Raw genomic sequence first — 26,426 nt, forward strand, 5'->3', positions numbered from 1 at the left:
CCCCAGCATCCTTTCATGACTAAGGATAAAATCCCTGCCTCTCCTTCTTGTCTGTGCTTCAGAATGTGTTGTGTTAAAATCTTTAAAGAATGACCTTGTCTTTCTGTGGTGCTGCATAAGTCCACCTTCTTGTTCTATACTTGATTTAATTTATTCTCTCTGGTTTATGTCCAAATGTGGAGCACAAAGATATATGTTAATGTGATTTAGGGTTTGCCTGGGCAAAGTAGAGTGTTTCCTCTTAAAATCTAAGGCTAAAAAAAAGGAGGCCTTGTCATGTGGTTTGCTTTAAGTTAGGTAAGATCTAGTAACAAGAAATTAGATCTCTGAGCCTTAAGCTGTTTGTATATGAGCTTGCTTAATGACTTTTGAGTCTTTTGACTCTTTGCAAGTCAAAAGAATTATTAAGTAGATTTGTTTAGTAGATTTCCAGAAGAGTTTTTAAAAGCCAATTGAATACATTATTTTATGATTTTTATATTTCATTTACAAGAGTGGAGATTCCAAGTACACCTTTTCTTTGGACATTTTTGGAGAGCTATTCTTCTCTCCTCTTTCTTTTCTTTCAGATACTGACTTACTAACCATATGGATAGATGTGGTGTTGAGAATCTTTGCACCCCATGAATGCATGTAACGTTGCAGTATGTGAGCTACTGATAGGCCCAGTTAGCATACAATGGCGACTTGGGTTTTTTAAAAAAAATTCTGGGTTGTCATGAATGCACCAGTGTGCTGGTTCATGCAGCTTGATTGCTCCTGCTACCAGTGGGAGTGGCTGAACAACCCAGTGATGTTCTGTCCCTGGGTTGTTTAGCATGACATCTGAACCAGGAATACTGACTTGTCTCTCCCCTGACAAGGCAGAGTTGGAACCCAGTGTTAAATAGAGTGTCTCTGGGTTGTTGAGCTTCTCCTTCTTGCAGGAGAAGCCAAACAGGAGCAATGGAGCCATGGTAACTAGTGTACTGGCTTGTTCAGGACAATTTAGTTCTTAAAAAAAGCAAACGTGGGTTGTTGTGTGTGAACTGGGTCATAAAAAATAAAATAAAGATAGAGTTGCTAAATCTTTATAAATGTATTGCTTGACCTTACCTATTCTGGAAAGATTTGTTCAATAAGTTGTCCTTATTCCAAAATGCTTTCATTCCGTAAGAACTAGCCTATCAGATTTTATCATCTTGTAGCCTTGTCCCGCATGACCTATGCAGGGTTGAGAAAATAGTTCAGATATCTAGGAACCCTTATTACATTTTTAGACTCTGGACAAGCCTCAATACATATTATACATTCTTAGGCACCAGCATCCACCAGCCAGGCCATTTCATGGTGGTTTGAAATCAATGCTAATGTATAAAAATAAAAAAGTAGGATTTGTGAGCAGTATTGGATTGATGCTTTTAGTTCTGAAGATAAATTGTAAGATGCCTGGTTATGAAAGAATCTCAAATGGTCCAGGGCAGTGCCTCAATAGTGTTGTACTTACTCTTAAGATAAAAACCTATGAGTGATGATCCAGCTTGTTGTTCAGTCGTTCAGTCGTGTCCGACTCTTCATGACCCCATGGACCATAGCACGCCAGGCCTTCCTGTCCTGCGCTCTCTCCTGGAGCATGCTCAAGTCCATATTCATTGCATCGGTGATGCTATCTAGCCATCTCATCATCTGCCGTCCCCTTCTCCTTTTGCCTTCAGTCTTTCCCAGCATCAGGGTCTTTTCCAGAGAGTTTTCTCTTTGCATTAGGTGGCCAAAATATATGAGCTTCAGCTTCAGTATCTGTCCTTCCAATGAGCACTCAGGGTTGATTTCCTTTAGGATGGACTGATTTGACCTCCTTGCAGTCCAGGGGACTCGTAAGAGTCTTCTCCAGCACCACAGTTCGAAAGCATCAATTCTTCGGCGCTCAGCCTTCCTTATAGTCCAGCTCTCACAGCCATACGTTACTACTGGGAAAACCATAGCTTTGATTAGACGGACCTTTGTCGGCAAGTTGATGTTTCTGCTTCTTACTATGCTGTCTAGGTTTGCCATAGCTTTCCTCCCAAGGAGCAAGCGACTTTTAATTTCATGGCTACAGTCACCGTCTGCGGTGATCTTGGAGCCCAAGAAAATAAAATCTGTCACTGCTTCCATTTCTTCCCCTTCCATATGCCAGGAAGTGATGGGGCCAGATGCCATGATCTTCGTTTTTTTAATGTTGCCAGCTTTTGCACTCTCCTCTTTCACCCTCAACAAGAGGCTCTTTAGATCCTCTTCGCTTTCTGCCATTAGGGTGGTATTGTCTGCATATTGGAGGTTGTTGATAATTCTCCCGGCAGTCTTAATTCCGACCTGTGATTCATCCAACCCGGCGTTTCTCATGATGTACTCTGCATATAAGTTAAATAAGCAGGGTGACAATATGCAGCCTTGTCGTACTCCTTTCCCAATTTTGAACCCATCGGTTGTTCCATGTCTGGTTCTTACTGTTGCTTCTTGACCCTCGTACAGGTTTCTCAGGAGACAGGTAAGGTGGTCTGGTACTCCCATCTCTTTAAGAATTGGCCACAGTTTGTTGTAATCCACACAATCAAAGGCTTTAGCGTAGTCAATGAAGCAGAAATAGACGTTTTTCTGGAATTCTCTTGCGTTCTCCATGATCCAGCGAAAGTTGGCGATTTGATCTCTAGTTCCTCTGCCTCTTCGAAACCCAGCTTGTACTTCCGGTAGTTCTCAGTTCACATACTGCTGAAGCCTAGCTTATAGGATTTTGAGCATCACCTTGCTGGCATGTGAAATGAGCGCAATTGTGGGGTAGTTTGAACACTCTTCGGCGTTGCCCTTCTTTGGAGTTGGAATGTAAACTGACCTTTTCCAGTTTTGCGGCCACTGTTGAGTGTTCCAAATATGTTGGCATATTGAGTGCAGCACTTTAACAGCATCATCTTTTAGGATTTTAAATAGCTCAGCTGGAATACTGTCATCTCCGCTAGCTTTGTTGTTACTAATGCTTCCTAAGGCCCACTTGACTTCACTCTTGAGGATGTCCGGCTCAAGTTCAGTGACCGCACTATCATGGCTATCAGGGACATTCAGATCTTTCCTGTATAGTTCTTCTGTGTATTCTTTCCACCTCTGCTTAATCTCATCTGCTTCTGTTAGGTCCCTGCCTTCTTTGTCCTTTATCATGCCCATCTTTGCACAAAACGTTCCCTGGAGATCTCCAATTTTCTTGAAGAGATCTCTAGTCTTTCCCATTCTGTTGTTTTCCTCGATTTCTTTGCATTGTTCATTTAAGAAGGCCTTCTTGTCTCTCCTTGCTATTCTCTGGAACTCTGCATTCAGTTGGATATATCTTCCCCTTTCTCCCTTGCTTTTCACTTCCCTTCTTTCCTCATCTACTTGTAAAGTCTCCTCAGACAGCCACTTGGCTTTCTTGCATTTCTTTTTCTTTGGGATGGATTGGGTTGCTGTCTCCTGAACAATGTTACGGGCCTCCATCCATAGTTCCTCAGGCACTCCGTCTATCAGGTCTAATCCCTGAAATCTATTCCTCACCTCCACTGTATATTCAGAAGGGATATGATTTAGGTCATACCTGAATGGTTTAGTGGTTTTCCCTACGTTCTTCAATTTAAGCCGAAATTTTGCAAGAAGCAGCTCATGATCTGAGCCACAGTCACAGTCAGCTCCAGGTCTTGATAATCCAGCTAGGTTATATTAAACTAAATGTAACCTAGGTTATGATAAGGGAAACTGTCACTAGGAGATCCTTATTTGGTTACTTGTTGGGGTGGGAGTGGGGATAAAAGAGTATCTCGTTGGTTGTGAGTAGTAAGGAGATTTTAAGACTTTACTTAGTAGATTCACTAACACAAAGTTTACTAACAGGAGTTTTGTGTTAGTGAATCTAATCATGTAAAAAGGGTTAAATCTTAAGTGAAGAAGAGTTAAAATGTGCATAGTGTTGCAAGCTTAACAGCTGAGTTTCAACATGATATACTGAGTTGTGTAATGGTCCATACTGAGAGAGGAAAAATTGGCTTAGGGTACAATCCTATGCATGTTTAGACAGAAAAAAGTGCTTCAACTTCCAGCATGCTCCAGCATGGCTGGTTGGGGCATGCTGGGAGTTGTAGAGCTTTTTTCTGTCTAAACATGCATCAGATTGTGCCCTTAAAGTGTTTGAGGTGTGTCTCAGCACAGCCTTTTTTGATCAAGTAATGTGAATTATACTGCGATTCAGCTAGCAGAAACAGACAATTCTTCAACAATTCTTTAATTGGGTTAGATCTAGACTTGGTTATAATTCGAGTAGATCCATTGTAATCAATGGGACTGCAATAGTCATGACTAGTTTAAGTCCTATTGATTTCAGTGGGCCTACTTTAAGTATGACTAAGTCTGGATCCAACCCAGTAGATTTGTAGCTCAAACTGGAGTGCCCCATGTTTCTAGGCATGAAGTGGTTTCTACTTACGTTTTCTGGTTGTCATTTGTGCTGTCTGATCATGAGCAGTAGTCCTTGACTCTACCTGAAGCAAACCTGAGAGGTCTCAGGTGTGGGAGAGGAACAAGAGTAGGGAAAAGTAATATTTGGGCAAGAGGGAGGAGCTTTCCTAACTTCTATTCTGAAGCAGGAGGACTCCCAGCCTGAGCACAGCAGCAGGAAATGGGCTTACCTGTTCCAGGTACTTGACAGCTCCCAGGAGTAGTCAACGTGATGTAGAATTTGATGTGGCAGCAGTATGCCCCAGAGTTCTATCTGCCCCCCATTCTTCACCCCTCTCCATTACTTTAAAAAGTCTCTTTCCACCAAGCCCCAAGTTTGAGTTTCAGTTAAATACAAAAGAACTGATGTAAACCAAACATCACAAACGTCCATGAAAAACCAAACATTTCAAAATTAAATAGCATCGTCTTGGAGAGCAAAAATTATATAAAAATATAAGTAAGGCATAATCACTTTTTAACCAAGCTCTGTACTGTATGTAGCCTAAAATTGTTACTGCTGATGGTGATTGCTTAAGTCAGCTAAAAATTTCAAAATTTGTCAAAACTACAACAAATCAATACAAAATCATTAACAAGCATTGAATCACAAAAAGTCATAAAGTTGGATCCAGATTTAGTCAGAATAGACCCACTGAAATCAATGGATAGGTTCCTTTAATCTCATTGTGCCTACTCTGAGAATGTCTAGTCTGAATCCAAGCCATAACACAGAGAGGCAGGTAATTTGTGGTCCTCCAGAACATCTGGAGGGCCACAAGTTACCCACCCCTACCATAATGGATGGAAAACAGAGAGCTCGTTTTGGCTTCTTCCTCTGCTAGTGTCAGTTATCCAATGCAGTAGCAGGAATGATGTAAGACTATTACCCCAGTGCAGAGGTAGGGAACTTGTGGTCCTCCAGATGTTGGATCACAACTCCATAATCAGGAATGTTGGGAGCTATAGTCCAATGACCTCTGGAGGGCCTTAGTGGTTCTTCATTATTATATAAAGTGTCCCAAAAATAGCTATGTGAAGAAAAGCTGTTTCTTAAAACACATGAGAGCCATGAATATATGTTCTTCACACTGTCATTCCAGACCACTATGGATGAAATAGTGGATGAACTGTGTTGGCCATATATTTAATATACAGGCTAGAATCTAGATGTTAAATGCTGCCTCTAGGAGAGACAGGTTATTTCAAAGAAAAGGCAGGCTGTGGATTAGGAGGCACCTTTCTCTGCCATTTTTTCTCCTGAAGCCTCAGGAAGTCATAGGACTAGTACCTAAGAATTAGCTACAGAGAGAACATATTGGGGCCAAGAATCTCCAGGAGTTATGGTAATTTCAAGACAGAGCAGTGTAACTAACCACACTGTTCACATGGCTAAGTCAATTAGCATATTAGATGATAATTGACATAGGTCTAGTAAAACTGAATTAACCATTAAAAAACAAAGACCACGTGCTTAAGAAAGTGAGTAATGAATCATTACAGGAAGCTGGATTAATAGTTTGTAACTCGTGCTGGTTTTTGAGAGTGCCTATTATGTTCTAACATGGAGTTCATATCTTAAACTGGCTCAGCCTGATCAAATAGGCACAGATAAATTGTAATCATAAGACATAGGTTTTGGGTTGCCATAGGCTATCAAAAGTGTTTTATAAAGCACTTACCACAAATTGAATTTACTTTTGAGTTTGACATCAAGTTACAAATATAATTTTGAGTAGTTGAAGGGAGAAGCACAAGTTCATGTTGTCTCCTTAAAAATTGTTGGAATTGTTCTTTTCTACAATTCTTATTGTCTTTGCAACATTGACTGAGTGCCAGCTTAATTTATACACATTTTGAAGTCTTTACTGGCACTAAATATTTTTTTCCTAAACAAGCACAACTGTAACCTTTCTTGTATTCAAAGTTACCTATGGCTATAGCTTAGCTTTTCATGTCTTTTTTTGGTTTTGTTTTAAAAACATTTTAGGTATTGATGCAGAACTTTATTACGTGAGGAATGATCTTATCAATCACTATGCCTTGTCCTTTAATCTGCTAGTACCAATAGAGACAAACAGCCTCCATTTCAGTTGGCATGCTAAGGCCAAGGTAAGCATCAACTATTTTTCGTTACATGTGGATAAATTAAGCTGCAACATTAATAGTGTGCCTAGGGGTTGGCTAGGCTGGAAATGCTATGGGTAGAGCTGCTCTATTGTGGCTAATCACCAGACAGTCTTATTCAATGAACAAAATGCTGTTTAACTAGTACTACAGCTGGTTTACAACTGGCAACTTTGCTTATAGCTGTTACTGGCCACTCCCCATCCACTTTCATCTGGATCTGCTTCCCATTTGTTGTAGTCTGTAGTAGGGTGCCCAAATGACATGATACTGGGTCTGTCCAACACTGGCTAGCAATGTGGCTACATGGCAGTGCTCCGTTGTCTAAGAAGGTCATTGTAGACATGTTACCAGCCCTTATGTCAGCATGTGTCCAGGTATTCATACCATTTTCCTCTCTGTCAGACTACCTGATTGAATGTGCAAAGATTTTGAACACAAATCATAGATTGTCAAATCTGACCTTTTGTGACATCTGAAATGATGTAGCACACATGATTAATCTAATGACAAAGTGGTGTTGTCTGTGAGGAAGCATTTCTGAATTCATCAGTTGTAGTTGAGGAATATGGCTCAAGTTGTACAATTACAAGATATTGAAGATGTGAGGTCAATGATCAAATGTATCATCATTGTGATCATGAGTGAAACTGAGGGAGAGGACAAGAATACAGGCCTGCCAGCAAATTATGAATTAAGTAAAACCACAATTCTGCAAAGAATTGGATGGATTCCTCCTCAAGAAGATGAAAGGAAGAATAATGCAATTAAGAATGGCCTCCTGCTAATACCATGGAAATGTGCCATGGAAATGCACATGGTAGAGGTAGATAATGCACATGGTTTAGTAGTCATGGAACCTGAAGAAAAGTGCTTCCTCTACCATGGTAGAGGTAGATAATGCACATGGTAGAGGAGATAAAGCAGACCCTCACCATGAAAGGCAGTGTGTGTAGAGGTTGTCCAACCAAGTGACAGAAGTCTGCTTCAGTGTGTTGTGAGATTGGGAAGATACCAATCCAAGTAGCATAATGGAACCAGCGGAGTTAGAGCAGCCCTGTTGGATACTGCCCTAGGTTTGTGGCACAAACTGGCACAAAACATTGGCATAGGTTTTGAGTGAATATGGAAATGTGTTTGGCGGTGTTAACTAGGAACCCCAGTAGGTTATGTCAGTACACACTTGTGAGTGGTGGCATGAAACAGCACAAAACTAGTTTGGCGTTCGTTTTGAGGGGGTTTGTAGTTAACAGTTTTATTAATTTACCCTAAGATCATTCCAGTTGGGCCACTTAGCGACATGCTTTTGTTAACTTGGTTCTTAATTTAACTCAAGTAGAAATAACTTGGAAGCAGTGTAAATATGTACCATTTTATTGAATGTATTTTCTTTTTGGTTTCTTCTGTATATCATTACAGATTGAATATAAATTGGGATTTCAGGTTGATAATATGTTGGCTATGGACATGCCACAAGCAAATATTTCCGAACAAGGAGAAGTCCCTCGCACTTTATCGGGTAAATAGTCTTCCATCAGGCAAAGCATATAGCACTATCTTCTGACACTTAGTAAAACATTTCTTTTATATTCTGTTTATATTGCTTCAGTTTCCTGGAGGGTCAACTCTAGTCGGGGGAGGAGCAGCAGCTTGACCTACTGTCATGTGGGGCAGGGTGTCTGTAAACTTAATAGCGTAGCAGTGACTTCCATGCATCAGATTGTGAGAAAAGGTTGTGTAAACTGTACATCATTTCAACCATGTGAGTGAGTTTACATCCATCCTGCATGCATTTTGCATTTCGATGACTGTAAAAGCTGAAGAAAAGCTGAATTCTGCAAATTTTACTGGTTTTTGTATAGTTTATTCTGGTTCTGCTGGTCAAGTTGCAATGCAGTCTGGTCCTGACATGGAAATCGTATTTGGCCACCTGTTATCCCCTTCCAGTTTAAGGAAGCCAGTTCTGCTTTCAGTACCACATTCTGCACCTTTCTTGTGATTCATAGAAATGCAAAATGCTGGATATAAACCCACATGGTTGAAATACATTTTGCCCGTTAGTGAAGTGATAATTCATGCCACTTAAAAACAATTATTTTGCTCTTGATTTCATAATCCTAATAGTAGTACCATACTGGGCTGCGTTGATGCATTAAAAATATTTAATGTATTTTGCTTTTAACTAGAGTTATTTTGTTGCATCTTGGGTTCTCAGCATTCACCCGCTTGGTCTGATTCTTTACTACTTTGAATGTGTGCATAGTAGCTAAAATATTGCCATCTTGACTTTATTTTGCAAATATACTATGGATGGGATCAAATTCCCTCTTCCCCCTGCCCCCAGGAAGTGCCTCCAAGTGCACATGGGGAGGAGCATATTTCCTTCCAGGGGCAGCCGCTTGTGGCTCTTGGGGTGCTGCTTTGGAGGGACTCCAGCCTTGGACTTCTTAGGGGTGAAGCGCTCCAAGGAAGAGGGACAGAAAGGCCCTCAGATTTGAGCACAACAGTGCATGGAGGCACTTTCAGTCCCTTTCTTTTCAAAAAGAAAGTCTCCAAAAGCGGTTTAGTAGTCATGGAACCTGAAGAAAAGTGCTTCCTGATCACAAGTATTTTTGAATAGGAAATATTGGGGGTGGGAGTGGTCAGTTGTTTCTACGTACAGCAGTATACATTGGTAATCTTTTCTGCTCTTCTTTGATACACAATTCAAGATCAGGGTCCACAGTGTTTGGGTGGATTCAGACACCAAGCCGAACACTACAGCCACTTGCCCCTACACTTCGGATGAAACCAAGGAAATCTATCCCCCATTCCTACAGGAAAGGGAGGCACAGAAGTTTCCCATCTTACTGTTGTGTAGCCAGGATGCCCCAGGTGCCTTGGCAGAGCAGAGATTAGGAAGCCCTCCACCACTCTCTTCCATAGGAAAGGGAGTTGGGGGTTGCCCATTTGGGCAGTGTTCATCCAAGAAGCTCTGGGTGCTTGCAATGAGCATTGACCAAGAAAGCACATACCCCCCTTTCTCCTGGCTTGGAGCGTGAATGGCGGGGGGCGGGGGGCATAGACTGGTTTGGTGTTGCACAGTCAAGGTGTTCTGATGCCTTGGCGGTGTAACAGGCAAACCAGTCCCAGCCTTCCTTTGAGCTGGAGAGGGGGAAGGGATTGGTTTGGACTAGAAAGAAGTATGTTGGTCATGTTTAGCAGATTAAGTTGCTCATTCACCATAGAAATCATGATAAAAATATGGAGGCCTGTTCAAGATAGTGATGTGCAGAGTGCAGTCATTTTTTGAAGCTGTTCATTTAAAAGTAACATGTAACTGGCCAATACAATGATAGAAGAAATACAATATTAAATGCAAATATTGGACATACTTTTTATTGAGTTAAAAATTAGAGATTTCTTTTCAGAAGATTTTGGGATGTGCAGCACTGGCCAAACCAACATAAAAAGAATGACGTGGTATACTTGGAAGAAGACTGATAATGCATGTAATGTCTCTACATAAATTCATGTTGCACCGGAAAGAACATGAAGGCAAGACCAAAGAATCATACTAGTTTTTAAAATTGTAGCAGAGGGAATACAGCTAAGGAAATACTCAGGAGTGAAAGTCAATGTATCGTTTAAAATGTGTGTGTTTAAGATGTACCTTTAAAGTCATGTATTTATATGACTTTTTTTTTTTCAGTGTTTCGGGTGGAACTCTCTTGCACTGGCAGATTAGACTCTGAGGTTACGGTACTAATGCAGCTGAACATGACAGTAAATGCTTCCAAAAATATCACAGTCTTAAATTTCAAACGAAGGAAAATGTGCTATAAAAGTAAGGCATTTTATTTAGTCATTTTAAAGGGGGCAATGCAAACTTACAAGTTTTTCATGACCATCCCTCAGCTAGGTTTCTCTTCTTCTCTCCAGCCCCTCTCCTCTTCAGTCTTGTCACACCGCTTCTCTAAGGGCAAGAGAAAGTGCGTTTGTAGGAGATACTGTTAAAGTTGGGAGCTGCAGTTTCCCTCTCCGGGAACAATTGTTAATAAAGCAAGTACAGGTGAAAGAAAAGCAATCATAAGACCCAGTAACTGTAATAAAGATTCTAATTGTCTCTAAATGCCATACGCCAGCTGTACCTTTTGTACATAAAACATGGAGAATTGCTGAAATGGCTGAATTGCTGAAACTTAATGAGGGTGTCCAGTTAAGGTAGTAAAGGAGAAAAACACAGACCTTTGCAATTGTTTGGTTACTGCTTATTGACTTCTGAAAACATTAATAAATGCTAGATAAAAATACAACTGATCTTGTTTATTACAATGCTTAAAAAGTATTTTCTTAAGTTGCACATTATAAGCTATTTTCTTTACATGTACTAGATTTGCTACTTTGAATGTATTAAGGAGATCTTACATACTGTGATAGAATGATATTCAAACTAGTTGATTTATTACATATTTAAAGACGTAAACAACAAAAAAGGGGTGTACAGTTGACCAAAAAGGCTCCCAGGATCACTGCTACCATTGGGGTTATAGGAAATCAATCTTTGAAACAAGACCCATGACTGGAAAATAGAAGCTACCCATAACAACAATAACCAATATGCTTCAAGCAGCTAGAAAGATGGAGTAGAGCTGGGGTGTTGGCTTTCTGGAAGTAGATTTCATGTTTACTCCCCATAGAGTATGAAGTCAAAACTATACAAAAGGAAACGAAATCTAGCATAATTGTGTTAACGTGAGGACAAGTTGTGATTTTCCTGGCAAGCTTACTGCTAAAGTGAGCTGTTGACAGCTTAAGGTTTTCAGAAGAATAATGAGCAATGCCATCTGCACTTTTGGATAGATGTGGTCTATTGAAGCAGGTCATGTTGCCGTCCACCGTGGCCATCATATCGGTGTTGCTGGTGATCATAATGGGGGCCCTGCACACCTTGGCTGAGGCCTTGTGCTTTTGATTGATGTGGCAGGGACTGCCCCCGAGCATTACCTTGGCCACCTCCACATACACAGCCTTCATGAGTCCCTCCTCCCACCATATCACATGTTTATTGGTAAAGTCACTGAACGGAAAGTTCTGGTTGTTCTAGTTCACATTGCCATAGTTACAGCAGGCATGGGTGATGGAGGCGCACAGGTTCGTCATCCATGAAGTTGCCCACCCCTGCTGCAAACCAAGTGGACTATGTGGAATTTCTTACATAGCCAAATCTTGAAAAAAAAAGGAAAAAAAGTGACTGAGTCTTTATGGAAGCTTGAATGAAATGTTTTCTATTCATTGTCTTGTCATAAAAATCAAAGCTTACTAAAAACTAAAGATTACAGATTACAAGAAAAGTGATTCAAATGCCCCTTTTCTCCTCTTGTCTTTAGAACTTGAACTAGAAGTAAAACCGCCGATATCAGACAAAAATAACAGCAAAGCTATTTGTAAGTAAATATGTTTATGTAAATATGTCATAGTAGACATCTTTCCACATTTTAAAATAGAAGATTCCTGAGACTGTTCACATTTTACATACAGGAGAAATGAAGGATGTTTTTACATCACCTGTTCATCTTCCGCAGCTGCAGTTGAATAAGAAAAATTGGTCAGATCCTAAAAGGATTGACTTTTTTGCTCACTAACAGGTGTTAAGAAGTAGTATTGTCAGCAGTTTATGCCTGAGGATTATTTCTGTCTTGTGCTGCTGTTACTGAATATCGTGTTCTGAATTGCTACCATATTGCTATAATGATAAATAATTCTGGTTGCCTCTTGCTCAAACTAACAATCTCTAAGACAGGGGTGGGGAATTTGTGGTCCTCCAGATGTTGCTGGACTGCAACACCCATCACCCCTAGCAGCATAGTGAATGGTGATATGATGGCAGTTGCAGTCCAACAACATCTGGAGGGTCACACATTCCCCATCCCTGCCTTAAGATATTAATTTTACCTTAATCATTTCATGCATTTGTTATTGCCTATGGGAAATAAAACTGAATTTGTTATATAGGTGCATGTTTTGGTAAATGAATTGAATTCCTGTCAACATTAAGTGGGGAGAAGACAATGTCAGTGAAGATAAATAAAAAATATTCCATTCACCTTTTGGCTGAAACTTTTTCATAACATTTTGGTTTTATGTTTGGGTTTATAAGTAGGTAATAGTTGCTTTTGTAGCAAAGGACATCTCCCTCTGTCCTTGGTACTCATTAGATGAGGCTGTGAGCAAAACAAGGTATGGTTTTTGTTCCTAAATGCTGTGGTTTGTACTTTTTCTAGATTTCTCTTGGTAACTGTTTCTCAAGGTGAAATCTTGGCACTGGCTTTTTCCGTTGCAATAGGCTTAGATTACATAGCATGTGTGAATAGTAGAGTAATATAAAAAATAAACTTGTTCTTGTACAATTGTATATGAACTTAGTTGAAATTGGCAGATGTTATGTCCATTTTGTTGCAGTAATGCTTTACACTTCAATTTCAGTTGATCCTGTAAATGCAGCTCCCACCACTTCTACACGTGTGTTTTATATCAGTGTAGGAGTTTGCTGTGCAGTCATATTCCTGGTAGCAATAATACTAGCTGTTTTGCATCTTCACAGTATGAAGAGAATAGAGTTGGAAGACAGGTAAAGAAAAAGTAGGCTTCCATTTTTTTCCAATTTTCATGTTTGAGGCTTATATGTTCTGTTATATGATACAGAAAAGGTAGCTGATACACCTTGATTATGGTGACATGAGAACTTAATATTGTATTATATAACTTATGTTTTAATGCTCCCAGATAATGTCATGCAAGACTTCTTCAGTTATCTGGATTGCCTTAAAATGCAGTCCTAACAGACACTAAAGAACATTGGCTAATGCTGATAGTTCTTGATATCTCTTTTCCCCCATGCCCCACCCTATGCACACTGTCCCTTTCTATTAATATTTTCTTAACCTCGCCATTTCTTATTTCTCTAGAAGCCTGCATAGCCCTAACAGTTGGCATGAAGGTGGAGTTAACTTTGAGCAAGGGATGAATAGTAAAAAGGAACATCTTCTGGTATCACCAATTGATACCTAAAACTATTATTTAAAATGTGTGGTTCTTTTCAAAGCTAAATTGCTTCTATACTGTGTTCCATTCACTCAACCGACAAAGGATGTTAGTTTGAAGAATTCTCCATTGATCATTTGCACCTGCCACTTTGTACTGAAATTAAAGTTCTTACTGCCATTTCTGAACTTTAATAATCCAATTCCCTTTAATTTTGATTCCCACAGTTAATCTTAAATGCCTTTAGGTAAGTTATAAGCCATACCTGTTTTGAGGTGCCTTCTGGTAGCATTTAGATATAATCCTGGCCAGTTCTTTTGTGTGAGATCATATGTTTCCTGAAGCAATTCAGGGATTTCTAAGTGATTATAACTGAATGAGAGAAAGTTTGTTCTTGACATACAAACTTTCTCTTGCATGTGACCCTAAGAATTAACTGCTCTTTGTTAAACATTAGGTAGTACTTCATATTAACAGGTTCAAGGTTGTTGCTGCTTTTTAAAATACATGAGGTAGAAGTTGAGAGATAATTTTTCTCCCCAACTGCATGGGATTTGGTTACAAATCCTCTGAATTTAGCACAATATGTACATGTTGGTTTTCAGTGGTCTTTTCCCGTCTTGAAATAGTGCCTGTTAACCTTCAGAAAGCTTAAATGTCCTATGGAGAGACTTCTCTCTCTTCCTAGAGTTGAAATGCTGCTGAAGTCTTTAGTGGTAATTCATTTGTGTGCTAGATAATATTGCTCACATTTCATATTGACATAGTTTGGTAGTTGGTCTATTATATGGATAACTTCAAGACAATATCAGATGTTGGAAATGTCCTACACAGAAAGCAGTTCCATTAGGGAAAAGTGTACAAAGAACATATTGGTTTTTGTTGTGGCAGTCACACAACACATCTGATTCACTGTGTGTATTTGTGCTGGGAAGCTGTAGTTACTGTGGTGTTCAAATATGGATATGTGCCCAAGAGTAAAGAAGAGATACATGCAGTTTTTATACACAGTAATATACATATGGCTTTCAGCTTTTCCCTTTACATTAGTAGTTTTTGTAGGAATTATGATGTTTTGAACTGGCCTTCAGTTTCATAAGCATAATTCAGTCAAGATTACTACTCTACCCAGAATGTTTAAGCAAGCTATATAATGAGAGGACGCGATCTTAAAAGTACTTTTAAATACCATTTCCACTTCTGAATACTTGACAAACCTAAATGCTCCATATACACAGTCTAACCCCTTTCTGTATTGGTGGCCAACAAAAATACTCAGGTCTTCTGTTCTGCATATCACCAGCCAAGCTCCTGAAAAGCCCTTGGCGCAACACATTTGCCTTTACATGTCTTCTCCATTTTGAAAAGCAAAAAAACAAATACATAGAAACTCAATCTACAGACTTGAATGTTTTTACTTTTGCCACTTTTAACTGTAGTGGTACCAACAGTGGTTTCCAGCATCACAGTTGAAGTAGTGCCCATACCCTCAACAAAAGTGAAAAGGTTGAACTTTGGAGAGGAAATGCAAAGCAGTTCCAGAAACAATCACACTGTTTGTTTGTTTTTCTATAACAGCATTAGCGACAGCAGTAGTTCTCAAGGCTTATCCCAGCCTTCAACTCAAACAACACAGTACTTAAGGGCTGACACACCTAACAATGCAACACCAATTACTAGTAAGTGTTAATCTAGTTACATGGTTTGGGGAGTGGTGTGTGTGCTGTTAATCAAAGTGACAGTTCTGAAAAATCAAATTGATGATTACTAGCAGGTAAGACTGTGAAAAGATTTCACATCTTTGTTTCTCTGGGCAGCTAGAGAGCAGAACTGCGCATTATATGAGACATGGGATTTCCAACCTTGAGAACATAGTGTGGAGACAGGAAAGGACGTTTGCAATAGAGAATTGGCAGGAGAGACTCCTTAGCCCTTCCCCTGGAAAATCCTGCCTCCGCCCCCCAATAATGTTTCATTATTCTTTGTTCTTAGCCAGGCTGGCTTCAGTTTTGGAGATGGCTGGGGGAAAATTATCAGAAATGCCCTGGATGCACATGTGGATTTATGGAGGGGAATTTGTAGGAGGGGTTTAACACCCCTATCAGTTCTCTTCTGCAAGTGTCTCCCCCCCCCCTTTAAAAGGCAAATGCAGAGATGGGAATATACATTTGCAGAGAACACATAGCTCTGCCCAGAGTGTCTGCTTCATTTAGAGGTCTGAAATTGCACTTCTTTTCAGACTGGCAAAGCAATCAATGTATAAGAGAAGGAGATAGCCTTCAAAGAGAGGTTGCTATGTGTTCTTCTTTGCTGCGAAAGGCCACTGAAAGGCCTACCGTACCCTTTGTGAGGCTTAGTAGATCTAAGGACTAGAATGCATCATTAGTCATATTCACAACACTTCTAAAATTAGTTGAATCTGTTGACTTGAATCCTAAGAGAAGTTAACTTAAATAATGAGAGGAAAGTTCCGTGCCTCTTCTCCCCATGCAGCCGCGTGTGTTCCCTGAAATGTCTCTCCAAAGGTCAGGGAGCCCTCCTGAACAATGTGGGATGGAGTGCATGAGGCTTCTGGGAGATGGGGAATCATCCAAAATCAGACTTTCCTAAGATAAATTTATCCTAAGATCAGTTAACTTAAGAATCCATAGAAGGAAAATTTCCTGTGCTCCCCTTTCTTCAGCAGCCCTTGGCACCACATTCCACACAAGCCAGTGTGGTATAGTGGCAAGAGTGTTGGACTGGGAGCTGGGAGATCTGGGTTCTAGTCCCCACTTGGCCATGGAAGCTCACTGGGTGACTGTGGGCCAGTCACACACTCTCAGTCCAACCTACCTCACAGGGTTGTTGTTGTGAGGATAAAATGGAGAGGAGGAGGAGGATAATGTAAGCCGCCTTGGGTTCCTTGCAAGAGGAAAAAAGGCGGGATATAAATGCAATAATAATAATAATAAGAAGAAGAAGAAGTCCCCTATACCAGTCTTTTCCAACTTGGTGCCCTCCAGATGTGTTGGGCTGGCTGGAGGATGCTGGCAAAACAGTGGAGGTCTGTCACAGATTCATTCTGAAATTTAGGACATTGTTGCAAACAGTTCCAAAGTATTGTTCATTGCTGCTTATGCTAATAATAAGGTGCTCAGATACCATTTTTATCTGTAGACTTAAATTCATATTGATGGGGAAATGTTAGTCTAGATTGAAATTAAGCCTCTGGCCATTCTCAAAGCAGAGCCACGTAAATCAGGCTTCTATTCCACCTTGCCTTTTTGTGTCCGGTCACTCTGGTTCTGTTCATCTGAATTAGTTGAGGTGGCACAGATAGTGGCTTGCATTCAGACAACTAAAATTGTATTGTCCTGTGCATACCCCCCAGCACAGGTGGCAGAGCTATGAAATTGTTACCAGGGAAAACTGCGTCCTGAAATTGTTATTACAGACTTCTGCTAGATTAGGGATGGATTGCCTAGACCTGGCTTAGATGGCATCCAGTGAGCCATTGAAGGGGCTGGGCACAACATATAGCGGTGCTATAGTTACTGCTATAGTGGGGTTGGGTGGTGCTACAGGGGAACAGTTGTGTCACTTTTTTATGTTCATAAACAAAGGAGTAATTTTGCATATGGCAATGTCTTCTGAAGCCCAGAAGAGGGCAATGTGTCTGCTTTCTTGTCTGTTAAGATCTTGTAAGGTGTGTATAGTATTCAGTAACTAGCCTACAGATAATTATTCATTCTGTCGTGCATCCTATGGCAAAACTTTAAATACTTGTTAGGTGCTGTCCAGGCATGGGTTCCTCCTACTCCCCCTAAATTGCAGCATATTTTCATCTCTAGAAAATGACTGAATTTAATTTGTCTTGAGATTTGAGAGCCTTTACATTTGATACTTATATTGGTATTGTTTGGGTCTGCTGGCTCCTCAGGTTATCCTACGTTACGGATAGAGAAGAATGACCTTAAAAGTGTAACCCTGATGGAGGCAAAGGCTAAAGTGAAGGACATAGCAATCTCCAGAGAGAGGATAAGTCTAAAAGATGTTCTTCAAGAAGGTATTAGTAAATAGTTCCTCATATGTTTTAATATGCACCCAGTATGCTTTCCATCTTCATATCTTCTCTGAATTCTTCAAAGGTATGTCAAACGACTGGTGAGCTGTAAGTGCGATGGATGATTTAAATCACAAAAAATGTGATTTAAGAAATTGATTTTAGTTTCTCTTTTATGTATTTCCTAAACAATTATGCATACTAATTGGATTAATCTAACCACTAACATACATTAATTTATAATATCTAAGAGGGTATACTTGTTTTCAACGTTGATTGATTTTTGTTTCACTTCTCCTACATTGCATAACTACTTTGCCTTGCCACAATCTTGCCCTTGCCCCAGAAACATTAAGCAGTTTGTTTGTTTGTTTGTTTACAATATTTATATACTGCTCTTCATCAGAAGATTTCGGAGCGGTGAACAACATAAGAATAAACAATGGTTAAAAGAGTTAAAAAAAGTTAAAACATTTTAAAAACATTTTAAAAAAGACAAATCCCAACAAAGTGGAATTCAACAACCCACGGCTGGTCATGCAAGGAAGGCCCCTTGAAAGAACAACGTCTTCAGGAGGTGCCGGAAAGAACACAATGTTGGCGCCTGCCTGACCTCTAAAGGCAGGGAATTCCACAGGAAGGGGGCCACCACACTGAAGGCTCTTCTCCTGGTGGACTCCAACCGGTCCATAGGTCCATGCAGAACCACCAGGAACATGCCCTCTGATGACCTCAGTGACCGGGCAGGTTGGTAGGGAAGGAGGCGCTCTCTCAGGTATCCTGGTCCCAAGTTGTTTGTACCTTTGTACCTTAAACCTGGCCCGGTAGCGAATAGGCAGCCAGTGCAGTTCCCTCAGCAGAGGAGTTACATGCTGAAAAGGGGCAGCTCCCGACAACAGCTGAGCTGCTGCATTCTGTACTAACTCCAGCTTCCGGACCAGCCTTAAGGGCAGCCCCACATAGAGCGCATTGCATTAATCCGGTCTTGAGGTTACTAATGCCTGTACCACCATGGTCAAACTATCCCTGTCCAGGAAAGGCCGTATCTGGCGAACCAGCCGAAGCTGGTAAAAGGCACTCGGAGCTGCCGTGACCACTTGGGCCTCCAGCAACAATGATGGATCTAGGAGTACCCCCGGACTACGGACCTGATCTTTCGGAGGGATTGCAACCCCATCCAGAACAGGCAATGAGCCTATCTCCCGGACTCGGGAACCACTCACCCACAGGGCTTCCGTCTTGCCAGGATTCAGCTTCAGTTTATTCAGTTTAAGCAGTTAACAACCCAAACCCCAAACTTTTGTTCATTGCGGTCTATGTATTTTTGAATATGTGTCACTGTGTCTGAGCAACAACTGAGGATCCAGAACTTTGGAGAAGCAAGGGATAGTAGTTAGGATATTGGGCAGAGTGATTCCTTGCCATAAGTTGAAAAGGAAATGACCTTGTTTTGTTGAGAGAGAGAGAGAGAGAGAGAGAGAACAGTAATAATTTGAGAATTGAGCACTATATCCCCAATATATCCTCTGTATATCTTCCTAGTGTTATACTAAAAGGCATTTCCTAGGGCTGTTTCCTGTGATGACTTGCCAGCCCTTGGCTCCCAGTATCATAACCATAATAACAATATAGTATATGTATTGTACCATATTTTTAATGCTTGACCTCAAAAAGATGTTAGTTTTATATATAAAAGCAGCCTTTAACTGAGTTGCCTTGTTCAGATATCATGTCCGAAGTATGTTTTGTCTGTTCATTTTGTGCCTTAAGCACTCTGATTCACTTGTTCACTTTCTGGTTTGCATAAACTGTAGTCTGCTCAACTCAAACATCATGACAATCTGTGGTTGAGGGAATCAGCGTGTACAAAGGGAGGAGGAAACGTGTGTGTGAAACCAGTTCGTGATGAGCCTCATTCATTATATCTAAGATGGGCCAGTGTGTTTCATAAGTGGGTCATTTCATTTTAAAGAGGTGGTACATGTAGAATTATGTTTATATTAATTCTATCCAGACTGTATTTTTTTAAACTTGCAATATTTAAAAATTCAAATAATCATTATTTTTTTTGCCATGGTTGTTGGGGAACATTCTTGCAAAATTGAAATATGCAAATTATCTCAACATTTTGCAGCTCTTCAGTTTGGTCATGTGTGTTATTGCTCCCCAAAGTTAGTGGTTTAGTGAAATTAAACTGGAGGAAGATGGTGCCTAATTTTCAGTTTTTCCCAGTCATTTGGTTGGTCTTACAAATATTTTTTTGAAATGTTTGATCTGTGTCTTCACTGAGTCATTAGCTAAATTGCAGCTGAATGTATGGGTAAGATGACTAATATTCCAATTAATATTTGGAAAAGAGGACTTCACTAAAATTGAGTCAACTTCTAAAGTTTGTGTTGGCAGTCTCCCTTTGAACCCCTCCAAATTAGAGATTGTCAGATGGAAGTTCAAGTGTCAGCTATAGCATGATGGATTGAAAATCTTAACAAAGAAGCCTTGGATGTGAAGGTTCACAAGAGGAGAGTCCACTGCAACCCACTGAATTTCTCTTCATCGTTGAGTTATTAAAAGTGTGTTGACCTCATTTGCTTTCTTCATTGCTCTTATTCTCAGGCACGTTTGGTCGAATTTTCCATGGAACTTTAATAGAAGAGAAAGACCCTAGTAAAGAAAAGCAAATGTTTGTCAAAACAGTAAAAGGTAGGTTTTCAGCATGAATTTTATTCACCCTTACTGTGTGATAGTCAGCGCTTCTGGGTTTGTTCTTAGATGTATAAAAAAATGAGCTTTGGAGCAAAATGTGTTCATAGACCATAGAAGGCCAAAAGCTCATGTCATAATAAATGTCATAATTCTGGCTTCTGTACATTAAATTGGGTGTGTGGATTTCAAGTAAGTCCTTGGAACCAAATATGGAAACCTCCAGAAGTGGAAAGAGGCTGAGTGAGTAAGTTACTAAAAATTTGTGAGATTGCCGACTCCCAATGAGCCTTAGGGAAATGCTCCTATCAGGGGCCCTACTCGAAATTCTAATAAGAGGTCAGCTCTCAACACTGGTGATTGAAATGAGCATGGAAAGGAGACATCAGAAAGACATAAGACTGAATGGAAAGTGAAAAGTGGAAGTGGCAGTCGGTAATTCCTGTCTAGCTTGGAACACAGAGCTCTAAGAAAAAGGGACACTACAAGCCCAAGTGCCTTAGAAGTGGATGGCCCATTTTGCTGATCAGTTGATAGCCAGGATTCACATGTCCCTTTAAACCTGAAGCTTGCACAGGCCTCTCAGACCTGTGGGATCCCCAAGCTTTTGGGTCCAGCGGGCATATTTGGAATTTTGAGGGAGTGCCACTATTATTCACAAAATAGCTGCCATGGGAGGCATGATCAGTCACAAAACAACCATTTCCCAAAGGCAAACTGGTGAGGGTAAAAGCAAAGTAAAGTGCACAAGAACCCAAGTACAAGGCAGAGGTGTGATCTGAACTCTAAAACACGCAACCATTCTTTTGAACCCACAGCTTTCTGCTTCAGCACCCATTTCACAAAAGGCAAACTGATCGGGCTCAGAGCCCTGTAACTTGGCCAAGAAATTGAGTGCAAGGCAGAGGTGGAATATGAGCCCCTAAATCACATATTTGTCCCCAGAAAGCACAACAAAATACCTATTTCACAGAAGGCAAACTGGTACTGCTGAAAGAAACATGCACACGCGCACACATAGAATAATAGAATCATAGAATAGTAGGGTTGGAAGGGGCCTACAAGGCCATTGATTCCAACCCCCTGCTCAGTGCAGGAATCCAAGTCAGAGCATCCCTGACAGATGGCTGTCCAGCCTCGTCTTGAACGCCTCCCAGTGTGGGAGAGCCCTGTACTTTCTTCCTGTACTTTCTGTAGGAGGAAGTTATCCACCACACAAGTCAGGAATTTCCTGGAGGGGCCATGTTTTGCACACCACATCATACCAAAGCAAGCAAACAAGCCAGCTAACACACCAGTCCCCCACCCCAAGGATGGATACACACCACTCACTCCCTGCATCCCCTCCAAGATGCTGCCACACACACACACACACACACACACACACACAGCCTTCCAGGATGCTCCCCATCACCTTCAGCTTACCTTTTTCTTTTTTTCTGGGCATCTGGACATGCTTCAAAATAAGTGCTGGGCTCCACTGCCCACCATTTGTATTTTTTAAGTCTGCCTCTGGAGTCCACATGGGCTTCCCAGTTTAATTTTTTTTTAATTACAAAATTAAATTTTAAAAAAAATTAGGGAGAGGCTCCGTTAGTGTCAGGCACCTTCTTATGTTTACTGTGAAGCTTTAGAGGACATGATTCAGTGGCAAACTCATGTTTTTGCATGCACGTTTCCAAGTTCAATTCCTGGCATCTCTAGTTAAAAGATCTTGGGTAGCAAAGTGGGGCAAAAGTTCTTGGAGAGGTACTTCTATTAATAATAACCTTCTATAATATAATAAACAATTATAATAATAATAGTTCTTGGCTATATGGCCCAGTGGTCTGACCCTGTGTAAGGCAGCTAAGTATGTTCATCCCTGACAGCTCTCTTCTAGTCTGTTCGAAGGACTTGGGCTGCCTCTGACCAAAAGGAGCCATGGCAAACCACTTATTGCCCCTTTCCTTCTCACCAGCTACTCTGCAACTTTTAAAAAGGATTTTAAGTTATACTAAATGAATTTGAATCATAACAAGGATAAAATATTTATTCTTTAACTTTTGAATTATCTGTCATTTTACTAATTGTAATTATCTTTTATGCCTTATTTAAGACTCCTCAGAATTTTTGTGCAATAATTTCAAATTGAGTTATGCAGGCTAAACTTTTGAATATGGGTTACGCTTATATAATGTGTTTTGCTTGGAGGTATGAGTTGACTTAAGAAACAACAAGGAAATAATATTGATAAGAAAACACAATAGGTTGGATCCAAAGTTTTCGCTCCATGAATGGAAGGAGAGTTCTGCTTGTGGAAGGGATCCCATCGTTCATGGAGCAAAAACTTTGAATCCAACCCAATGTAAATACTGGAACTGTTTCACAAGATAAGATTTGGATTTCCGTGTACAGTTTAAAGCAGGTCAGCACTTCAATGTTCAATTCATGCTTGAAATGTCTCTTGTTTAAAGAATAGGTACATCCAAAAGAATGTAAATAGCAGACTACTTTGGTACTAATCACCTGCGTTGGGAACCACATTGGTTCATAGAATACGCATGGAAGTAGCCTTCAGAGTGCAATGTACTAGGTTAAAATATCTATATCTTTGGCTTTTCCCCAACCAGTGGGCTAGTGCTACAAAAAACAATCTGAAATCTTTAAGGAGTGCCAAAGCTCTGATACCTCAGAACATTGTTCCATGTTAAAAAAAATCCTAATGTGTTCTGGGTCTGCCACAGAAAAGAGTTGGGTTTCTCGTTATATAGCTATAAGTGTGTAAATTATACACACTTACCATAAACAATAGGCTTATAGTGGAATAATTTGCTACAAGTTTAAACTTCTGTTTAAATCAGGTTCAGGTGCAAGTATGTATATATTTTAATTCCCTAGCTTGGTTATGTAGGCTTAGATCCAGACTTCCCTTTCCGCAAATGGAAAGGATTCTGATCCAGCAGAAGTTGCTAATGGAGGAGCAGGGGAGACAGTATTCACAGATTCCCCCTTTCCTTTGCAGCTCCCAGTACCACCTCCCATGCTGTTCCAGAGAGTCCCCCAAACCTCCAAAGAGCTTTTCAGGGAACTGCAGGGGGAAGGGGGAATTAGTGAATATTGCCTACTCCTTCCCCCCACAGAAGCATCCAGGTAGTTGAGTCCTAATCCCAGCAAATCTGGATACAACAACACTTAAATTCTTATGCGGGGCAAGAAATTAAGATGTTCACATTACCAGTGCACTTGAAAGTATTATTTGTGTCTATTAATTATTCCATCAAATAGATGTGTTTTAGTGATTTATAACTTGCTCCTTTTGAAGTGGTTATATGAGATATAGCCAAATTTCAATGTGAAATAATGTCTAGGATTTATTTATTATTCCACAAATTTATATATAATTCCCCAACAAAATTATTGAAGTGGTGAACATCAGCATTAAAATTTGACAGTAAAATACAGCAATAAAATAATAATTGATCAGCTATAAAACAGTTGCCTCAGGGAAAGGAACGTACAAGTAGCAAACGTGTTCGCTTATCATTTTAGATCTGTTCTATTAGTCTTGCCCCATTTTATGACTTTTTATTTCAATTATTATTAAATTATTTTTTTAAATTATTATTATTATTAAATTTATTAATCGCCCATCTGGCTGGTCACCCAGCCACTCAGCTACAACATACAATAAAAACAGTTTAAAACAATAAAATTCTACAATAAAAACATTTTCTAAAATACCCTAACCCACCCCAAACGCCTGCCTGAACAACAGTGTTTTTAATGCACGACGGAAGCTCATTAAAGAGGGGGCATGACGGAGTTCCCTAGGGAGGGAGTTCCACAGAGTGGGGGCCACCACAGAAAAGGCCCTCTCCCTCATCCCCACCAGTCTAGCTGTCCTGGCTGATGGGACAGACAGAAGGCCATCCGAGGCTGATCTTGTTAAGCGGCCTGTCTGGTGCTGCTGGAGGCGCTCCTTAAGATAGGCTGGGCCGGAACCATATAGGGTTTTAAAGGTCAAAACGAACACCTTGAATTTGGCCCGGAAAACAACTGGTAACCAGTGCAACTCCTTCAGCACTGGAGTGATGTGATCTCACCGGCGGCTGCCTTTAATCAGGAGAGCCGCCGCGTTCTGTACCAGCTGCAGTTTCCGAACCGTCTTCAAGGGTAACCCCACGTAGAGCGCATTACAGTAGTCTAAATGAGAGGAGACCAGGGCATGTACTACCGATGGGAGCAGATGGTCGGGAAGGTAGGGGCGCAGCCGCCGTATCCGATGGAGTTGATACAGCGCTGTCCGGCTCACAGCTGACACCTGAGCCTCCATGGACAGCTGGGAGTCCAAAATGACCCCCAGACTGCGGACCTGGTCTTTCAAGGGTAGCCGTACCCCATTCAACACCAGGTCAACATCCCCCAGCCTCCTCTTGTCTCCCACCAAAAGTACCTCGGTCTTGTCAGGGTTCAGCTTCAGCCTATTCCTCCCCATCCAGCCACTCACCGTCTCCAGACGTTTGGACAGGGATTCTACGGCCAACCTTGGTGAAGATTTAAACGAGAGGGAGAGCTGCGTGTCATCCGCATATTGATGACACAGCACCCCAAACCTCCTGATGATAGCCCCCAGCGGCTTCACATAGATGTTAAATAGCATCGGGGAGAGGATGGAACCCTGTGGCACCCCACAAGTAAGTGGCCACGGGTCAGAAACCTCCTCTCCCAGTGCTACCCTCTGGTACCTGCCGGAGAGGAAGGACCGGAACCACCGCAATACGGTGTCTCCAATGCCCAACCCCTCCAGGCGGTCCAGGAGGATACCGTGGTCAACGGTATCGAAAGCCGCTGAGAGGTCGAGGAGAACAAGGAAGGAGCATTCACCCCTATCCAGAGCCCTCCTCATATCATCTACCAAGGCGACCAAGGCCGTTTCTGTCCCATGCCCAGGCCTGAAGCCCGACTTATTTCAGTGTGACTCTTACAGATAATTTGATTTTAATTGAAACTTTCTTAATCACTGGAATGGAATACTTTAATAGTTTTTCAGTATAATTTTACTATTTCTCCTCCACATAGTGGTTCTCTAAAATTAACATCTGACACTTTTCAATCCAGCAGGACATCTTCATTACCTCAAATCCTTGCATATCTAAAGTAGAAATCCTGCTTCCTAGGAAAGGCTGGCCACTTAGTGTGAAGCAGTCTGGGAATTTCCCTGTGTTCCTGATTTGTGCTTTTGCACACCATTAGAAATGTGGTGAAACTGTCTCTGGAAAAAGTTGTGAGACGGCACAATTCTTGCACAAACACCATTTTCCCTCATGGGAATGAAATATTCCCATAGACAATCTGGCGTTTGATTTGTCAGCCATTTAGACAGCAAAAGCATGGATTCTGTGAGGTGTCTTTATCATAGAGTGTACTCAGGATCCAGAAAATTTTGATGTAAAAGCACCCATGAAATGAGTTATGCAGGCACAGTCTTTTGAGAATGTTGTAATATTTTATTTATTTTAAAAATGTATATCTGCCTTATTTCTAAAAAAGGAATTTGAGATGGCTGATCAAAAAACATCATACAATATTTTTTAAATGTTATTATATCCAGCCTTCTGAAGAACAACAATAAAAAAAGCCAGTATAATAAACCAACAACAGACCATTTCTGGGAGCAGCAGAGGAACCTGGGATAGCATTAAACAAAATCAAGAGAACCAAAATTCAGTTGGAAGTCATCTTTGAATAGTGATGTTTTTACCAGATGTCTGAAGAATGTCAGGGCCTGACAAATATCACTTGGCAGGTTATTCTGTTAGGTAGTGTTTATCCTATCTACTTTATAAATAACTGGCAGGTGTACAGGTCACTCCCTTCAGTAGTCCAAATAAAAGGAACACGTATAAAGGGTTGGATCTTGACCATGCTAGTTGAACTTGGGTCTCATTGAAATAAAAGTTAAGTTAGAATGCTACTAACTTAGTCTAGATCCAACCCAAAAAATACACTTATGAGAAGTTCAGGATATGTACATAATAGTTCATACTTTACCTGTTCATCAAGTATGTTTAATCCTTTA

The 26,426-nt window shown here is 40.7% G+C and overlaps 1 protein-coding gene across 3 annotated transcripts in view; it reads left to right on the top strand.

Annotated features, from left to right (window-relative positions):
- Positions 1-26,426, top strand: part of RYK (receptor like tyrosine kinase) — a 59,901-nt gene that overhangs the window by 10,411 nt on the left and 23,064 nt on the right. Inside the window, exons 2-9 of one of the 3 annotated variants that reach the window (XM_084846948.1) lie at positions 6,461-6,582; positions 8,017-8,116; positions 10,289-10,423; positions 11,967-12,023; positions 13,063-13,207; positions 15,199-15,299; positions 17,543-17,668; positions 20,279-20,365. In XM_084846948.1, the coding sequence (XP_084703074.1) occupies positions 6,461-6,582; positions 8,017-8,116; positions 10,289-10,423; positions 11,967-12,023; positions 13,063-13,207; positions 15,199-15,299; positions 17,543-17,668; positions 20,279-20,365 (873 nt within the window). Of the gene's footprint in view, positions 1-6,460; positions 6,583-8,016; positions 8,117-10,288; positions 10,424-11,966; positions 12,024-13,062; positions 13,208-15,198; positions 15,300-17,533; positions 17,669-20,278; positions 20,366-26,426 lie in introns of all 3 variants that reach the window. The other 2 variants (XM_084846947.1, XM_084846949.1) reach the window with 2 other exon arrangements.

The sequence above is a fragment of the Heloderma suspectum genome, chromosome 3, assembly GCF_057233095.1.
Source record: "Heloderma suspectum isolate Gila_16-S chromosome 3, 16-S_ref, whole genome shotgun sequence".
Classification (NCBI taxonomy): Eukaryota; Metazoa; Chordata; class Lepidosauria; order Squamata; family Helodermatidae; genus Heloderma; species Heloderma suspectum.